The sequence below is a fragment of the Muntiacus reevesi genome, chromosome 2 (genome assembly GCF_963930625.1).
Source record: "Muntiacus reevesi chromosome 2, mMunRee1.1, whole genome shotgun sequence".
NCBI lineage: Eukaryota > Metazoa > Chordata > Mammalia > Artiodactyla > Cervidae > Muntiacus > Muntiacus reevesi.
In genome coordinates this window covers 198,628,833-198,643,444 of record NC_089250.1, presented here as the reverse complement: position 1 = coordinate 198,643,444, position 14,612 = coordinate 198,628,833, and the positions used below count along the sequence as shown (strand labels likewise).

At 40.2% G+C, this 14,612-nt stretch overlaps 1 protein-coding gene across 1 annotated transcript in view; it reads right to left on the bottom strand.

Annotated features, from left to right (window-relative positions):
• Positions 1–547: 547 nt before the first annotated feature.
• Positions 548–14,612, bottom strand: part of LOC136157381 (transmembrane protein 180-like) — a 39,410-nt gene continuing 25,345 nt past the window's right edge. The window contains exon 7 of the mRNA XM_065919289.1: positions 548–680. Coding sequence (XP_065775361.1) covers positions 548–680 — 133 coding nt within the window. The remainder of the gene's footprint in view (positions 681–14,612) is intronic.

Here is a 14,612-nt window from a genome sequence, read left to right as displayed (position 1 = left end):
AATCAGTCAAATAAGCAATATGGGGCTTTAAAAAAAAAATAAAAGAAAGTGGCACACACAGTCAGGTGAGTTCTGGGAAACCCAAAGCAACTCACATAGCAATTCAAGGGTAAGGAGTGAAAGGTTGTGTTCAGGCTATGAAACCACTTGGAAACGCCCAACTTAATTCATATTTAACCTTCTTTTAAAAAAATATTTATTTATTTGGCTATGCTGGGTCTTAGTTGTGGCATGCAAAATTTTTTAGTTGTGGCATGTGGAATTTTTAGTTGCAGTATATAGAATCTACTTCCCTGACCAGGGATCAAACCCAGGCCCCCTGCATTGGGAGCACAGTCTTAGCCATTGGACCACCAGGGAAGTCCCCATATTTAACATTCTTATTATGGAGTCAAAAACTTCTACATTTGATAGACTTTTTGTTTATTTATTTTTTTCTAAACAAATCTGAGGTTATAAAGAACAGTTTTGCCCTCTGGCATAATGTAAAGTTTATGAGAACAAACAACTCAAGTTCATTTGACTCCTGTAATGGCTGGGGTTACCCTTAGAAGACCCCTGTGTAGTCTGTCTTCTTCCTGATGGAGAAGGGGCTCCAAACCAGGATCTGAATTGCTGCAATGCCCAATGGGACCAGGCAAATCAAATTAAACATGGCGTCATGAAGATCTAAGATTGTACTGAGAGGGAAAAAGATATTGAAACACAGTTATTTTCTCCAGTGGCTTCTTTTCTTATTAACTCAAAGCTATACAACAAGAAGTTTCCAAAAAGTTTTGATATCTACTGAGCCCACTTAAAAAGTAAATGAAATTTTATCAAATAATTTTGAGTCTTTCAAATAACTGAATAAGTAAATAATCCCTACCTCCCAGCTGGTTATACCAGGGGAGGCTGATACGTATTCCTTTGATCACAATGCCTGGGGAGAAGTGCTGTGGCCACAGTGAAGGACCCCACAGCGGGCGCGGGAGGACAGAGGTGGAGGTGGGTACAATGCATACATATATTTGTCTACATACTCATAACACTTTAGTCTTGAAATCACCATCCAGAGAGTTTCAAACAAAGAGGCAGGAGCTGGGCATTCATTGTTATTACTAAACTGACTTCCATTCTACACAATTTGAGATTATGAGAGCAAACCAGGCTTAATGATAATATTAAGAAATGACAGAACTTTTTCCGACAAGAACTTCATTAACCCCAAGATGACTATGGTTCTCCGTTATATTTAGTAGATCATTTTTTTTTTTTCATTTAAATCATACACGGTAAAGAGGCCTCCTAGTTATTTGAGGGCTGATTATCTGGTGCAGCTTCTCTTTGGTTACTTGGGCTATCTAAAATAGCACCTTGTTAATTCAACCAATTGAGGAGATAAGTGGAAAGGTCAAACTATATGATACAAGAAAAGGAGCTGTTTTGTTACATCTTCATACCAGAATCAGTTGCTATGACCAGAACCTATGTGTCATTCACTCATCTAAAAAATAGGTATTGTGTGATTATTAATGTGCTAGGCACTGGGTTGGACTGGTTATCCAGCGGTGGCAAAACTGACAGAGTTCCTGCTTCATGGAGCTCATCTCCCAGTTCTGGAGGTAGACCTTAATCAAGTCATCATAAGTAAGATTGACTTACCCATGACTACATATGAAGAAAGAATGCTGAGATGGAAAAAAGCAATGCTTTAGATGGGAGCTCATAGCCAGAGTGTTTGCAGGTAGAGTCTGGAGAAGTTTCTCCCAGGTAAGTGGGATTTGAGCTGAGTCCTGAAGGATAAGTAGATATTAACTAGAAGACCTCTGACTAGAATCATGGGGAAATATCTGAGCATTGCTACCTCCTCCTCTAAAGGCCACAGGCAGGAAAGTCTTGGGTGCTCTGGACTGGATTGCGTTTGCTTCCAATTACTGCTTCACAAAACCACTCTTCACCTTGAGTCCTACCCAATCCAAAAATTGATGACTATGACTTTCCCATTCTTTGCTCCCCTGCTGTTACTTTCTGGGCTCTGAGACAATCACAAAGGCATGGGCCATCAGCTGGACTTGCCAACACATGCTGACTGTAGCTTCTAGAAGTAACTGAGGATCCAAGAATGCTGTCAGGATGCAGGTACATTTCTGCTCCACCCAAACTATCGATGGAAAACTTCATTTCTAGGTGCACATGGTGTTTTGTCTTCCTAGCATTTGTTCCTTTAAGAAAAATCTTCTGCCCTCTTCCACAGTAAGCCTGTTTCAGTCCTGAAGATTCAGTGGATGTCGACTACCAGGCTCCCACCCCAATGTCAGGCATACACCAAGACGTGGTCAGAGTTGGGCTATAGCTACTGTCTCAGGAATGGACGTGTGACTCATGCTAAGCCTTTCAGGGTCCAGCTCGGAGCTTTTGCTGTGCTACGAGAACAAATATTTCCTCTAGGATCTGAGTCTGTAGGCCCATGTAAACCTGGGGTTACCTTGTTGCCACGTGGTAAAAGTTTGCACTCAACACAGAGGGAAAGTCACAGGCAGAGAAACAGATTCCTAACACCATTTGAGTCCTACCTACACAGAGCCCAGGTCTGTCTGACTTTTCAGTTACATGAGCTGCAAAGTTCCTTTTTCATTTGAGCTTACTTCCATTGAGTTTCTGTCACTTGCAGCTAAACTGGCCTGAAAATTGTATCTTTACCATTGGCACTTATGTCCAAATTTACCATAATTTGGCCTCTGACCACTATAGGGATGGGATTCAATGATTTCTAATTGGCCTTTACTAAGAAAGACACAGGAGGTTTGAAAGAGCTGATCACAGATTTCGACAATGAGAAGACAGGGTCATGACTATACTTTTGAACTTGACATTGTAGGTATGTAGACACATGATGGTTCTCTCCCCACCTTTGAGTACTCACTGACTGGAACAACGAGACAGACCAGATCAGGGGACCGGGTCAACAATGGGTGCAAGAGGCCAACAGGTAAGGGAAAATCAAGTTCCACTTTGTTTGTGGTGGTGTTCAGTCACTAAGTCGTGTCCGTCTCTTTTCAACTCCATGGACTATAGCCAGCCAGGCTCCTCTAGCTGTAAGATTTCCCAAGCAAGAATATTGAAGTGGATTGCCATTTGCTTCACCAGGGGAATCTTCCAGAACCAGGAATTGAACTTGCATCTTCTGCCTTCGCAGGCAGATTCTTTACCACTGAAGTCACCGGGAAGACACCCCCCTCCAAGTTCCACTCTGTCACAGCCTAAATCACACACTTCTTCAACACACAGAAAAGGAAAGGAAGTGGCCTAATCAAGACCTTTAAAGGACAAAAACACCACAAAGCCATGACCATGAACTGCTAGTCAAGGAATTGCACAGTACGTGCTCAAAGCCCAGCGTTTCATGAAAAGACCGGTTTCTGGTTGGCTGCGGCACCTGTGTGCTTTTTATCTGAGGAGCCCATTGTCATGCATTCTCTAGTTACAGCAGATTCCAGTTTCAGAAATATCAAGAAACTGGATTCCAGCTCATACAGGTTCTCTCTGGGAGATTTCTGATCTCAAAGACAGAATTGTCTTTCTCTCTTTTTTTTCCAGGGTGAGAGGAGGCATAGAAAACATCTGTGATAATCCGCAGGCACAAAGTCTCCAGTGAGCATGCTGACAACATTACAGAGAGGGAGCTTTAGGCTGGAAGTTCAAGGGAAGGCAGCAGAATGAACATTTAAATGACTAAGGCAGTTCGATAAATACCATGTTGTGGTCTAACCCCCAATGCTTTCATGGGTGACACCATTATTACTGAAGATGCAACCATTTTCATCTCCATACTACTTCACTGAATCACTTGATGCTCTTCAAAAATTCCCTTGATCTTCCTGCTCTTTTCTTAAGATTTCCTTTTTCTTTTAAGATGTTATTCTACTCTGGGAGAGATGCCCATAATTTAGAGAATTTCTTTTCCTCTTTCACAATGCATCCCCTCTACTGGGATATGGATGAACTTAGAGAATAGCAAGGAGAGATAAGAAGGGCTTCTTATGCCAATGAAAATAAATAGAGGGAAACAATAGAATGGGGAGAAAAAGAGATCTCTTCAAGAAAATTGGAGATACCAAGGAAATATTTCATGCAAAGATAAGCTCCATAAAGGATGGAAACAGTGAGGACCTAACAGACGAGGAAGAGATTAAGAAGAGGTGGCAAGAATACACAGAACTATACAAAAAAGGTTTTAATGACCTGGATAACCACAATGGTGTGGTCATTCATCTAGAGTCCAGATAGCCTCGAATGTGAAGTCAAGTGGGTCTTTAAGAAGCATTACCACGAACACAGCCGGTGGACATTATGGAATTCTAGCTGAACTATTTCAAATCCTAAATGATGATGCTGTTAAACTGCTGTCCTCAAAATGCCAGCAAACTTGGAAAACACAGCAGTGGCCACAAGACTGGAAAAGATCCGTTTTCATTCCAACCCCAAGGAAGGACAATGCCAAAGGATGTTCAAACTACCATACAACTGGGCTCATTTCACACGCTAGCAAGGTAATGCTCAGAATCCTCCAAGCTAGGCTTCAACAGTATGTGAGCCAAGAACTTCAGATGTTCAAGCTGGATTTAGAAAAGGCAGAGGAACCAGAGATCAAATTGCCAAGAGAAAGCAAGGGAATTCCAGAAAAATATCTACTCTTGCTTCACTGACTATGCTAAAGCCTTTGACTGTGTGGATCACAACAAACTGTGGAAAATTCTTAAAGAGATGGGAATATCAGGCCACCTTACCTGTCTCCTGAGAAACCTGTATGCAGGACAAGAAACAACCAGATTTGGAACAATGGACTGGCCCAAAATTGGGAAAGGAGGATGTCAAGACTATATTGTCACCCTGCTTATTTAACATATATGCAGAGTTTATCATTCGAAATACCAGCCTGGATGAATCACAAGCCGGAATCAAGGTTGCTGAGAGAAATAACAACAACCTCAGATATGCAATGATAGCACTTTAATGGCAGAAAGTGAGGAGGAAAGAGCCTCTTGATGAAAGTGAAAGAGGAGAGGGGAAAAGCTGGCTTAAAACTCAGCATTCAAAACACTAAGATCATGACATCTGGTCCCATCACTTCATGGCAAATAGAAGGGGAAAAAGTTGAAACAGAGACAAATTTTATTTTCCTGGACTCCAAAGAAGGCTGACAGCGACTGCAGACAGTGACTGCAGCCATGAAATTAAAAGACACTTGCTCCTTGGAAGGAAAGCTACGACAAACCTGAAAGTGAAAATCAGTTGCACAGTCATGTCTGACTCTTTGCCACCCCATGGACTGTAGCCCACCAGGCTCCTCTCTGTCCATGGAATTCTCCAGGCAAGAATACTGGAGTGGGTTGCCATTTCCTTCTCCAGAGGATCTTCCTGACCCAGGGAATGAACCCGGGTCTTCTGTATTGAAGGCAGATTCTTTATCAACTGAGCTACTAAGGAAACCTAGACAGTGTATTAAAAACAGAGACATCACTTTTCCAACAGCAGTCTGTATAGTCAAAGCTATGGCTTTTTCAGTAGTCATGTACGGACGTGAGAGTTGGACCATAAAGAAGGCTGAGTGCCGAAGAACTGATACTTTCAAATGGTAGTGCTGGAGAAGACTCTTGAGAAAGAGATCAAACCAGTAAATCCTAAAGGAAATCAACCCTGAATATTCATTAGAAGGACTGATGCTGAAGCTGAAGCTCCAGTACTTTGGCCACCTGATGCAAAGAGCTGACTCATTGGAAAAGACCCTGCTGCTGGGAAAGATTGAGGGCAGGAGGAGAAGGGGTCAACAGAGGATGAGATGATTGGATGGCATCACTGACTCAATGGACATGAGTTTGAGCAAACTCTGGGAGATAGTGATGGACAGAGAAGCCTGGCATGCTGCAGTTTATGGGCTTGCAAAGAGTCAGACATGACTTAGTGACTAAACAGCAACAGAGTGACCAGTTGTCCTTTTCATGCTTTCAGAATGTCAATTCCAGACTTAATAACATTTTAAAATGAACCTCTGGTAGAAAAATAATGCCGAAGCTCTGCTTATAAATTCATTCACTCAAATATTTATTGCCAACTTACTGATTTAGGTTCTTACAATGTAGAGTAAATAAATCAACAATGATTCCTACCTTCAACAAAGTTTATGTTCTAGTGGAGCCAAAGAGATGATAAATATATTTAATTTTATCTTATAATAAGAACCTTTGCTTATGGAAAAATGTTTGCACCCAATTTTCTCTCACAATGCCCTACTTTTAAAAGAAAAATATCTACCTGCAGCTTATTACATTCTAAAATATTGCTGTTTAGTATCTTTTTCTTCATTCTCTTAGCTTATTTTCTTAGCTTACTTTCTTAGCTTAGCTTACCTTGCTAAATAATTTGTAAATTCAGCTCTATAGGTAAAGGGGTCCACAAAAATAATCCTGTCACCTCCAAACCTATCACACTGGGGCTCTTCCACATCTGAAAACTAAAGCAAAGTTGGCCTCCTTTCCACTCTCCTTTTCTGCTATCAATATAAGCTCAAAGATGTATAAAATTAGTAATGTTGCTTCCTACTTGGATCAATGAAATATGTTGATGGCTAGTATTGTAGAAATAGACATCTCTTGTCAAAGAAGTTGGTGTCAAAAGCAGTATTGTGAGCACTCCTGCAGAGAAATAGGAGCCCAGGATGGAAAAGACCAAAGAAACCTAGATATGGGTTCTGTGGCCATACGGCCTCCTTTGAATTAGCGTCCAGAATACCTGAGTCCACATGAGCTATTACTACCGCAAGAAGAAATTTCTCCTTTCTAGGGTGATTCATAGGGTCGCAAAGAGTCGGACACAGCTGAAGCGACTTAGCACACCCACAGGGTCAGCCTGATGAGCCCCTTGTAAGAAAAGTGGTGCCATAACACGTAGGGCAGACTTTTGATGTGCCAGGCCCTGTTTGACATTTTTCTCTCGTTGCTACTGATTTTCACAATAACCCTGAAGAAGACACTAAGGCTTAGCCAGGTTTATTACATCACCCAACATTCCACAGCTGTTTGGAGCTGAGATTTTTATATAGATTTAAACTAAAACTCTCTCCAAGGGGGAAAAAAAAAGGTATTTATAATATAAATTTATTAGAAGGGGAAAAAAATCCTCATTTTTGAAGGAGAAAGTCATATACTCTCTGCAGAAATGAATTCAGAAACTCTTGTGAAGAGGCAACTGTCTACAGCAAATATCAAGAGCAAGCAAGAATAGCTCGATAAGGACTTCCCTAGTGGTCCAGTAGTTAAGAATCTGCCTTCCAATGCGAGGGACGCAGGTTCAGTCCCTGGTTGGGGAACTAAGATCCCACATGCCATGGGGCAACTAAGCCCGTGCACTGCAACTAGAGAAGCCAGCGTGCTGCAGCTACTGAGCTTGTGTGTTCTAGAGTAAATCACACTGCTGACATGGAACTGTAAGGATTTAACTTCCAATACACCTGTTTTTCTTTGCCAGAGATTGGAGGCTATTGTTAACATTTCCAACTGTAAAGACTAAATGGAAAAAAATAAGATCATAATATTTCTCCAAAGAAAACTCTTTAGTGTTGGTTATATCCTCCTTAGGACATAATCTTGTCCTCAGGCAGCCCCTTTGCAATGAAACATTATGACCCTATTTACAGAGGAAGAGAAGTGAGCCACAGGGAAGAAATCAACACAACATTGATAATTCCGTGGCAAAACACAGGATATGTGTTATTATGGTCCTATGAAATTCCAGATAGAATTTCCTACACACAAATTTTCACATCACAGCCTCATTTCTGACACTATTAATAGTTATTCAGCTTTAATTAGAATCTTTGGGGCAAAATATTACTAATAATTTAGAATGCTACACATGCTCATATGTTCATCACACTTGGAATATGGACTTACTACAAGAATCTTGTTAAAAACTGATTATCCCAGGACTTCCCTGGTGGTCCAGTGGCTAAGACTCTGCACTCTCAATGCAGGGGGCCCAGGTGTGACCCCGGGTAAGGGAACTAGATTCCATATGCTGCAACTAAGAGTTCACATGCTGCAAGTAAAAAGTGTTCCCACATGCTGCTTCAAAGATCCCGTGTGTAGCAAGTAATACCTGGTGCAGCCAAATAAATAAATAACCATTTCTCACATTCTAAAAAAAAGACTGATTATCCCAATATTCATTCTAGCAACCCCAACGAACGTACATACTTACATGTGCGTGCATGTTCAGTCATGTCTGACTCTTTGCGACCCCACGGACTGTAGCCCACCAGGCTCCTCTGTCCACGGGATTATCCTAGCAAGAATACTGGAGTGGGTTGCTATTTCCTTTTTCATGGGATCTTCCCAACCCAGGGATCGAGCCCATATCTCCTGCGGCTCCTACATTGCCAGGTGGATTCTTTACCACTGAGCCACCTGAACTTATATGTACACGGTTCACATCCACAACTGTAAGATATTTTGTGTATATTTCAATCTTTTGTTCCCAAACAGACAGTGATGAGGACGGTGAAAGTCATGTCTCACCAAGTACAAAATTTGAGGCTCTGAATACATGGAGAGTTCTAAATTGCTGAGTACAAAATTTGAGGCTCTGAATACATGGAGAGTTCTAAATTGCTGAGTATTTCTATCTCGCCTTGTGATCCTATAGCAGGATGCATGAACTCCTCAGAGAAAGGGTTATTTTTTTCCTTTTCAGTCCTCTATGGTTCACCAATAGCCTCATAAAGCAAAAATATGTAAAACTTTAATAAAGAAATTCACAATAAGCATGTCATAACTACAACAGAATCGACAGTATAACACAGTTTTGATACTTTGAGAGAACAAAATCCACCAGAACCAAGTATAATACATAAGACTAGTTCATTTCTAGCCTAGGTAAATTAATCTTTAACACTAAATAAAACTACTGATTTCATCCTACTGTGAAACAGAAGTCAGGAGAGATTCTTGCCTAAGGATCTCCAGGCTGTTGCTATGGTAAATCTCTATGGCAAGAACTTGTTTTCAAAAAACAGTTTTAAAATTTATTCCAATGATTAACTACATATAGTTAAATACCAAGAATGCTTTTGTTACTTAAAAAACATAGGGTTGAGACGCAGATATGCAGAATAGACTTGTGGCCAAAGTGGGGGAAGGAGAGAGTGAGACCAGAGGAGAAAGTAGCATAGACATATATACACTAAAGTGAAGTGAAGTCGTTCAGTCGCGTCCGACTCTTTGCCACGGACTGTAGCCCCCACACATGATTTTCCAGGCATGAATACTGGAGTGGGTTGCTATTTCCTTCTCCAGGGAAATCTTCCCGACCCAGGGATTGAACCCGGGTCTCCCACACTGTAGGCAGACGCTTTACCATCTGAGCCACCAGGGAAGCCCCATAGACATACACTCCCATGTGTAAAACAGATAGCTTGTGAGAAGCTGCTACACAGGGAGCCCAGGTGCTTTCTGATGATCCAAGGGTAGGTTGGTGGGAGGGGAGGGAGGCTCAAGAGGGAGGTGACATATGTATAATTATGGCTGATTTGCACTGTTTTATGACAGAAACCATCACAACATTGTAAAGCAATTTTCCAGCAATTAAAATTTGCTTTTAAAAAAAAGCAAGAGTTGAGGTTATTCTTCGGTCAGATATTCACCCTGAAGCAATTCATCTTGGTTCTGCTTCTTTGCTAGAGTTGAAGACAATACTGTTTACTCTGTTATTAGGAGAAAAGTCATCTCCTAAACTTTTGTTGCAAGTATAATTTGGGAAGTATCTATTGGGAGACTTCCAGAACAAAAGACAAGAAAAAGGAAGGCTGCATATATAATATTTAAAAACATACTTGTATGTATGGCAGATTGATCTAGAAGACTCTATTTGGGTATGTAAAGGATTTTATTTACATTTCCTGTAAAGTCTTTACAGATGACAAACTGTAATTCAGCAAAGAAATTGACAGACTTTGACCATTGGAAAAATGTGTTTCTATAGCAGAATATGCAGCAAGAGGCAGGAATTTGGCCAGGGCTACAAAGACAGTGCCACCACATGCAATCAACCCAGTGCCAAGCCACCGAGGGCCAAGTCTGTGCTTTTCCTGCACTATGTACTCCTCGTAACCTTGGACTTGGCTCACTGCCCTGGACTTTCCGGTCCGCCTCCCCCCCGCCTCCCCCACTAACACCACGTGAACTACTAAAAGGCGAAAAGGCAGCATGTCGTACGACTCCTTTATCTCGGCTTCCAGCTCAGTGCTAACATCTAGGAGGTACCCTGCAAATGTTTGCTGATAAAAGCAGGCAAGCATAATTAACTGACCAAATGGACAGAGTAGTCCTTTTTCTATAATACACTAGAATTTCACTGTTGTTTATCTTGTATGAAAAGTGTGGACTTTCTCGCAATTTTTAAATAGAAACTGCATGTATAAACTAATTAGGCAATCAATTTCTAATATTACTGCATGAAATACCTTATCCCCTATAATTAGAAGAGAATACATGTTGCTTTTCTTGCCTAAGTACCTCTCTTATGAATCTCCAATAGTAATAAGTTGAACCATTACATTTACAGGGACTGCATAGATTTACTATACTTAGAAAAACAATCTACCCCCTGCAGAACAAACATTTCCCTAACTATAACAAAGAGTCACCGACCATCTTTCAAAAGTCACTGTTGAGAGAATAATATCCCTGAACCAAAGAGTTCTGTATATTGTAAGAGTAAAATATTAATCAGATAGTAGAAAACTCACTTGCAAGTAGGAAATTTACTTTAAACAGACATTTTTGCTAACTTTGTCACACTGGTGACTTTTATAGCGCTCTCTGATCATCAGCCCATTTCCTGCTAAGCATACAGTTGCCTCTGGACTTCAGTTGGACACTTTCAGATTGGCAATAACTATGTGAGGCCACGAAATGCCAAACGTCAAATTATCAAAGATAAATGATACTTAAGTGCCCTGAACAAGTTTATAACTCTAAAAAATGCTTATGATATCACAAGACTAGACTGCCAACGTGTCTGGTTGTCAACATATCTATGCCTGCGTCAACAAGAATTAGTCTCCAGGGCCTGTTTTCAAGGAAGTCGGTCTACAGGTCCTCCATATCGACTGCACACTAGAACAAACAAGGGAGCTTTTACAAGTACGGATGCCCAGATCTCATCCCCAGAGAGTCCAAGGTCACTGGTCAAAGGTGTGACCTGGGTATCAGGACTTTTTCAAGCTCCAAGTGATTCCAGTGTGCAACATGGTTGAGAACCATTGCTTTAGAGCTTGTGTTTCTCAAAGAAAATTTGGAGGAACACAAGGAAAGTGCACTCTTTTTCTCTCCATTGCGCTCACATCCACCAGCAAATGAGCTTTGAGTCCTTTCTACCCCAGAGTCTATTCCTCTCCCCTTTTATTAATAGTCACCATGGATTTCTTCTGCAACATGGTTTGAGGCTTTTAATGCTACTGGGATTTCAAGCAGCCTCCCTACTGCAGGTGGAAAACATTCACTTGCTTGACGGAGAAGCTGAGACTGAGAGTTTCTTCAAGTTCTACCAAAAAATGTGTTCCAGAACAGTCCACATTCAATTCTTTCATATACGCCACTCATTGTTTAATACACAGTTACCTAATTATCAGTCATGCCTCCAAATTCAAGGATCATTAAATTCTGTTGATTCTGATGCCCTAATCTCTCTTGGGTCAGGCTTCTCCTCACCTTCCAAGTGACAGTGCTTTAGCTCAGGCCCTCATCAGCATTTCTCATATAAAACCAACTCTGGCCTTCAAATTATTCTTTCTCTAGGATTTGGCTAACCTCACTTCAAACCATTCTCCACATCTCCAGGGTGATTTATTCAAAGGCAAGTATAACGTTATTACCCCTTGGTTTAACAATAATATTTCATTCTTTTAAGGATCAAATCCACACTTCTCAAACTCCACTGAACCATGTGCAGTTCCTCCAAGCCTGTCACACGATCTCTCTGTACCTATGCAGACTCCTGCTACATTTTCACATTTCATCTGAGATCATCTCTTTGCTACCCAGTCTGAATTATGTGCTCAGATAATGTGTTCTTCCACAGCATCGCACACTTATATCGATAACACCTAACACATAGCATTATGATTTTCACTATCATTAACTGTGAGCTTTCTCAGAGAAGGGTCTGCATCTCGTCTCTTTGTTCTTTGGGCTCAGCAAAGGAGCTGGTAAACAGGCAAGTGTTCAGTAAATATTTGTTGAATGAATGTCCCATCATTTCACATGTCCATGCTTTGCAATATTCATTCTCTTCCCTGGTTACTTCCAGTCTTCATTTGTAATATTAACGTCTTCATTATAGTATTACTGTCTCCTCTGAAATGACTGAGGCATCTTTTCCTGTGTACAGTCTTCCCGGACTTGGTTTCTGAAGCAGTGTCTATCACATCCACATTTTAGCCACTCTTACACGCGGCATGTACGTCTAATTATGGCACCTACCACTCTGTTCTGAAATTGCCTGTTCTCATAATCTATCACCTTTACTAGACTGTAGGCTCCTTAGTGGCAGCAACCTATTCATCTTTGTATCCTGAGCACTTTTTCTATAGTAGGTGACTGGTAACTAAGGTCTGATTCCCTCCCCCCTCTAGTCCTTTATAGAATACTTTAAAACAAAATTCAGATTATGTCTTGCCCAGGTTTAAAAATCTTCAGTGACTTCCCTTACCTACAGTATCTTCCCCAAAGTAGGGTGTCTGTACTCCTGGCAGTACCTGTGATAATCTTCAGATGATACACAATAGTTCTTTCCAAGTATTTAAATTTGTTAGGAAAGTGAAACCCACCAAATGAATGATTCCATGGATACTTTTTAAGTAATTTAATTTAATTTGTATTCAAGTATAGCTGACTTACAATGTTGTGTTAGTTTCAGGTATATAGCAAAATGATTCAGTTTTACATGTATATCATATATCCTTTTGCTGATGATTTTTAAGTTTATGATTTAAAATAAATTTAAAGAAAAATGTTAAGTAAATAATAGTACATAGAGGACTCACATAACCAAAGTTTAAAAGTCATCACATTTGGGACACGCTGATGAATATGACTGAGAAAATTTAAATGCAGCATCAACCCCTGACCTTTCCAGTCTCACCTCCCTCGCCATCAAGCACAACAATATATCATGTGTTACTAAACTGCAGGTTTCCCACGTCTTACTGCTCTCATTCATCTATTTCTCACAGCAGCCAGAAAGATGCTATTAAAACATAAGTCCAATCAGGTCATTACGGTGCTCAAAACTCTTCAAGCAAGATGCTTTTATTTTTAGGACATTTAAGCTAAACTATAAGATGTACATAATCTAGAAGATACATGACATGCTACTCTATTTGCAACTTAACCAAATACATATTATGCATGTAAACATGGATGCTAAATCGCTTTAGTTGTGTCCGACTCTATGCAATCCTATGGACTATAACCTGCGAGGTTCCTCTGTCTATTGGATTCTCCAGGCAATAATACTGGAGAGGGTTGCCATGCCTTTCTCCAGAAATACCTATTATATACACATAAACACAGATAAAGCTGATAGGGCACAGTTTCAAAACTGTTGAATCTAAGGAGTGGGTGCCTGGATTTTCTCAAAATTTTTCTTTCAATTTGTGTTTAAAATTTTTCATAATAAAAAGTTATGAAGAAAAACAGGGGCGGGAGATAGGGGGTATGTTCAAAAGGTAGGGGATATATGTATACCTATGGCTGATTCATGTTGAGGTTTGACAGAAAACAGCAAAATTCTGTGAAGCAATTATCCTTCAATTAAAAAATAAATAAATTTTAAAAAATGTTCTGAAGAAAAACAAAATGACCTGATATATATAGACAGAAGGATGGATACTTTTATCTATATGTGCTAAAATCAATATAGTAAGATATAGTTGAATTTAGGTGGTGAGTATATGTTTTCACTGTACAACTTTGTCAACCTTTTTGTATATTTGAAAATATTTATAATAGAGATACGAGAGGTATAAGGAAAACTTTAAAAAATCAATTCCTGTCTGTAGAAAATCCAAAAGAACCAACAACTAAAAACAAAAAAGCAACCTCTGAAACTAAGGAGCATTTATAGCAAGGTTGCAGGTTAAAAGGTTAACATACAAAAGTCAGTTGCTTTCCTGCTTCCCTGGTGGTTCAGGTAAAGAATCTGCCTGCAATGCAGGAGACCTGGGTTCAAACCCTCAGTTGGGTAGATCCCCTGGAGAAGTAAACGCAAACCCACTCCAGTGTCCTTGCCTGGAGAATTCCATGGACAGAGGATCCTGGTGGACTACATTACATGGGGTCACAAAGAGTCAGACTCTACTGAGTGGCTAACACGTTCACTTTTCACTTTCACACCAGCAAAGAAACTTAAACCTAAAAGTATTATACCATTTACATTAGCACCCCCCAAATGAAACACTTAGATACAAATCTAACAAGATATGAAAGAAATCAAAGATAAACTAAATAAACAGAGATATTCCATGTTCATGGATAGGAAAATTCAGCACTGTCAAGATGTTAGTTCTTCCTAAC